General features: G+C 34.4%; 1 protein-coding gene across 1 annotated transcript; it reads left to right on the forward strand.

Moving 5' to 3' along the window:
* Window positions 1-4,146: 4,146 nt before the first annotated feature.
* Window positions 4,147-5,160, forward strand: LOC111453070 (GATA transcription factor 18-like). Its single transcript, XM_023094011.1, has 2 exons — window positions 4,147-4,675; window positions 4,779-5,160. Exons 1-2 carry the CDS (start codon window positions 4,259-4,261, stop codon window positions 5,022-5,024), a joined length of 663 nt encoding a protein of 220 aa, XP_022949779.1. The 5' UTR covers window positions 4,147-4,258; the 3' UTR covers window positions 5,025-5,160.
* The last annotated feature ends 27 nt before the right edge of the window (window positions 5,161-5,187 follow it).

Raw genomic sequence — 5,187 nt, forward strand, 5'->3', positions numbered from 1 at the left:
TTTTTTTTTTTTTTTTTTTTTTTTTTTTTTTTTTTTTTTTTTTTTTTTTTTTTTGAGAAAGTATTAATATATGTAAAACATACGTGCAGTATAACTTTGTTCTAAAAATTTACTGTTTGTCCTCACATCTTGTTCTGTATATTTTTCTTAACTTTTACAATTGAATTAATAGTCCTATTTCAAAATAATAATTATAAAAAAAAAAACATAAATTTAAAAACAATTTATTCTAATCCTCAAAATTAAACTTAAATTTGGAAAGAGAACATTTGAATTTTGTATTTTATTTTTTGAAAAAATTAATCTAGTAAGCGTCACTTTCACTTATTCAATTTTTGTCTATTTCTCCTTTTTACGAAATTCAAACTAAAAAACAGTTTATAATTGTTGTTATTTATAATTACGAAAAAGTAAACCCAATTATTAATAATAATAATAATAATAAGTTGAATTTAAAAAACGAAAAACTTCCGTCAAATAATTATCAAATAAACTGTTTCTAAGAGTAAATGAACATCCTTGAAGTTAAAGTATATATATATATATATATATATATATATATATATATATATATATATATATATATACTTTAACTCTAATATTTATTGGAGGTCAAAAGAGATCGAGGTTAGAAGAGAAAACAAAGTATTACTGCAACAAATTAAATATTTTGTTGCAAAATATTAACTAAATTATAAAAATAAAGAGTAAAAAGAAAATTCATTTATTTAAATTGGTTAATAAAAGTGAGTTGTAAATATATGAAAACTAATTATCGCACATATTCAATCACACGGCACCATTTTCTAGAATTAAACTATTTGTGAATGGAATCAAACTGTGTTTTTTATTTTTTGTTGAGAAAACTAAATAAAGAGAGAAGAAAAGAGGAAGAGATGTAAGCAGAAGGTAGTGTTTGGATTGAAGTCATAGTCAAAAAAGGCCATAGATCTTAGCATTTTCTTTTACCCTTCAAATCTTGGAGAACACATTACTTGAATATTAAGCTAACTTCAAAAAAAAAAAATAATAATAATAATAAATAAAACATTCATATGATTGTCCATTGTCCCTATCCTATAAGACGCCCCCACCCCCCAAAAGACTTCAAATCAGGCCTTAATCAACTCACGTAACCAACAAAAAAATGAAGAGAATGAGAGTGGCGACAAAAATGGGTATCAACTTTGGCGCAGGCAGGCGGCTTGTTCGGGGTTCTACCTACAAACGCAACCCGACTTTGCTCATTATCAAATCCGAACCCCTCTCTCTCTTTCATTTTGGCTTTATCTTTTTGGGGTACCAAACTTATAAATAAATAAATAAATAAATATATATATATATCAGATCATATTATATAATTGTAATAATCAATCACTGTGCTGCTGCCTTGTCTTGTTATTACTTTAAGATAAGTCGCAAAAAGAAGATCCAGTCAACGTACGGCAGAATCGCCCCCAAGCCACCAGGCCCAACTTCCAAAGCTTCCCCCACACACACATTCCAGTTGTGCATTTGTTGCTTTTGAGGAACAACCACCATTACTTATATTTTACATATTTTCTTTTATTCTACTACTCTACTCTCCACGGCGATCATAAGCTCTCGGGCTTTTAAATATATTAATAGAGATACGTTTATTTTTATAAATTCATGATCATTCACTTAATAATCATTTGAGCTTTTACAAATGGTATCATAGTTAGACATTGGCGGTATGCGAACAAAGACATTAGATCCAAAGGGAGTAGATTATGAGATTCTACATCGGTTGAAGGAAAGAACGAAGTATTCTTTATAAGAGAGTAGAAACCTCTGAATGACAAAGAGACGATTTAGAATTGTGAAATTAATGATGATATATTCCGAGTGGATAGAAACTTAATTATTTTTCTAGAACTAACGTAAAAAATAAAGGAAGGGGTGGTATGATTTGAGGATTTTTTTTTTTTTCTAGGAAGTGTATAAAGGTGAAAAAATGATGGATTTTTTTATGGAATATGTACGTAGGTTGATGATGTCGGTTGGGTGTTCCCCATTTGGATATTTGATCATCATTGATTCATTTTCATAGATCTTCTGGTTATAATTTTACTGTCGTTTCTTTGCATGCATGCAATACATTCCACGTGCCCACTTTCATTAATTATATTTCTCAATATTGCCCCCCTTTTCTGCCTTGGAAATATGACTCCCCTCCTTGCATCCACTAATAATTCGGTCTTTTCAGTTCGTATTTCAATAAATTTCATCATTATTTTCATTTATTATAATAAAACACCACGACCGTATAATTGTTGGTAACCGGAAACCATCAACATCGATCTCTTCTGTCCCCTAACCCAAAAATAAAAAACAAAAGAGAGAGAAAACTCCTCCCTTATCTTATACAAGATTGTATTTATTTGGTATATTAGCTTTATTTACACAAAATTCAAATTTATACTTAATAACCATTTATTCAACTAATTAAACATTTAAAAATCTACTAAATATCTTTAAAATTTAAAAAATTATAATATATGGTAAGATTTCATATGGATTATAGAGAGGAACGACCGTTCCTTATAACGGACAATTTTTACTAACGATGGTAGATTTAGGCGGTTACAAATGATATTAAAGCAAGTCAATGGATGATACTAAACATTAGTTTTAGTAGTGCTACATCCTTTCTAATAACTACTAGCGTGAGGTTAAATTGTAATAAATGGTATTAGAAGCAGTTACCGATTGATACCCAACATTGGAAGATTGCTATTTTGGACGTTAAAAGTGAGTATAAGTTGGGTATATAGGATAGATTTTGGATGGATGAATGTGTATGGCACTTTTTTATGGAATGTGGAGTTGAATCATAATTTGTTCTCTGGTAGTCTTATAAAGCAAAGGGGGAGAGAGAGAGAGACAGAGATCTAGAGAGACAGAGAGAGAAACAGAGCATCTTTTTTGGTACAGACAGAGCAGGTCACCAATCTCGAGACGATCTGATTATGTGTCTTTTCAAATTCAAATTTAAATTTAAAAACAAGAAGAAAAAAAAAAGAAAGGAAGAAGAAGAAGAATAAGAAGAGAAGGGATTGGTGGGGTCCGGGTTTTGAGAGGGGGAGTTTGGTCGGGGTTGGGTATGATGATTCATGATTTCATGTATGGGATTGGGGGGTTTTCTTCACAGTTTTTTAAGCTCTGTTTTTTTTTTGTTTTTTTTTTTAATTACATCAATCTTCCAATTACTTTCAGTTGTAATAATATATGTTTCCGACGCTTTTCCTTTTTTCGAGCTTCTATCTTTGACTCAGAATCTGTTTTGCACACTCCCACACAAACCCCTCAATATTACCACCCCTCCTCTCCTTTGATCATTGCCTCTGCCTATCGCCAACTACAAGCCTATTCAACAAACGCCCTCGAACCCGAGTCGAGATCGAGCGCCAAACCGAAACGCTCTCAATGCTTTCTACCTCCCCAAAATTTTGAAAAGAAAAAATGATCGGAGAAGGGACAAGACCCATGGAAGACTATTCCTCTCCCCTCCTTTCACTTTTGACCTACTAATTGACGATCTCCTTAATCCCACCATTACCATTACCATTTCAATTTCAATTAATTAATACCCATTTATCTAGAATCATTCATCATCCTCGTAACGCACGATTGAATCTTTAAGAAAATTTAATCGTGTGTTGATCGATTAAGACATTAGCAACTTTTGATGGGTAGATAGGTGGAGTCTTTCAATAAGAGCGATTATTAGATGGAAGAAGATGAATAGAATAAAGACCAAAAAGTGAGGTGGGAGGAATTAGTGAAAACAACATAAAATAAAATAAAATAAAATAAAAAAATGAGACAGAAGGGAAGGGAAGGCAGTTGTTGGATGCACTCAAAAGAATCACACAAGGCTTTATTCCAACCCTACAACCTCATTGACTGAATCAGACTGACAAGACCAGGCCAATTCAGACATCGTTTTCATTCTCTCTCTTTCTTTCTCTCTCTGGAACATGAATGTCGGGCCTACCTTGTCTTTGAATTAAAACAAAGTACCCCCGTATATTCTTCATTCCGACACCGTGGACTCATTTTGCTGAACTGGCTTTCTTTCCCCTTCCCTGCTTATAAAACCCTCCCATATTCTCCCCCACTTCTTCATTAATTTCTTCACACTCCTCTGTTTTCTGCTTTATATTACTTTCACCACCAACACAACCAAAAACCCCTCTTTCAATTTTTTTAACTTTGCTCTGTGTTTTACGCTATGATGCAACGCTGTGGCAGCTACCAATGCTACTCCGCGGGTGAGTGTTCGTGTGGGGCGTTCTATGCGCAGCAGGGCAGCTACTTCTCCACCCCCGCCTACAACAATTACTATGAATCTGAACATTATTCTTTTGACTCCTCCTCTCCGGTGGATTGTACGCTCTCTCTCGGAACACCCTCGACTCGTATGACGGAGTACGACGAGAAGCGCCGCGAGGAGCAGCACTCTGCTTCTAATTTTGCCTGGGATTTGTCTCGTACTAAACATGGTCACTCCTCCAAGACCAGTCGCCGTAGTGGCAATACTGGCGGTGATAAATCCAGAGCCAATGGAGACCAAATGTTCTCTCGCCACTGCGCTAATTGCGACACCACCACCACCCCCCTCTGGCGCAATGGCCCTAGCGGTCCTAAGGTAAACAAACTAATCCACGATCTGGGTGTGGATCAAAATTGAACCTTTTCAAACTTTTTTGGTGTGTGAGGTAATGGATTAATTAATGTTAATTGTTTTGCAGTCGTTGTGCAATGCGTGTGGGATTAGATACAAGAAGGAAGAGAGGAAAGCGGCGAGTTCAGGGCAGCAGGCTAATTCGATGTACAAGAATGAGGCTAGCTCATGGCTTCAGCACCATTCTCACAGCCAGAAAACGCCGAGATTCCCACATGGAATTACCAATGATCTGAATCCCGGTGTCGCCTTTCTCTCATGGAGCCTCAATGACACAGAGCAGCCTCAGCTGTACTACGATTTCACAAGTTGAAATTATTATCTCTCCCAAGATTTTTTTTTTTTTTTCTTTTCTTTTGGCTCTCTGCCAATGTGGGGGAGTTTTACTTTTCTTTTCTTTTTTCCTTTTTTTTTTTTTGTTATTAATATTTACTTTCTTTTTTATACCCAGGAGGAAAAAAAAAAAAAAAAAAAAA

This window comes from Cucurbita moschata, unplaced genomic scaffold (genome assembly GCF_002738365.1).
Source record: "Cucurbita moschata cultivar Rifu unplaced genomic scaffold, Cmos_1.0 Cmo_Scf00015, whole genome shotgun sequence".
NCBI classification, from domain to species: Eukaryota; Viridiplantae; Streptophyta; class Magnoliopsida; order Cucurbitales; family Cucurbitaceae; genus Cucurbita; species Cucurbita moschata.

Coding starts and splice junctions, on each gene's coding strand:
- LOC111453070 (XM_023094011.1), top strand. CDS start 4,259: ATGATGCAACGCTGTGGCAGCTACCAATGCTACTCCGCGGGTGAGTGT. Junction 4,676..4,778: donor ATGGCCCTAGCGGTCCTAAG/GTAAACAAACTA, acceptor ATTGTTTTGCAG/TCGTTGTGCAATGCGTGTGG.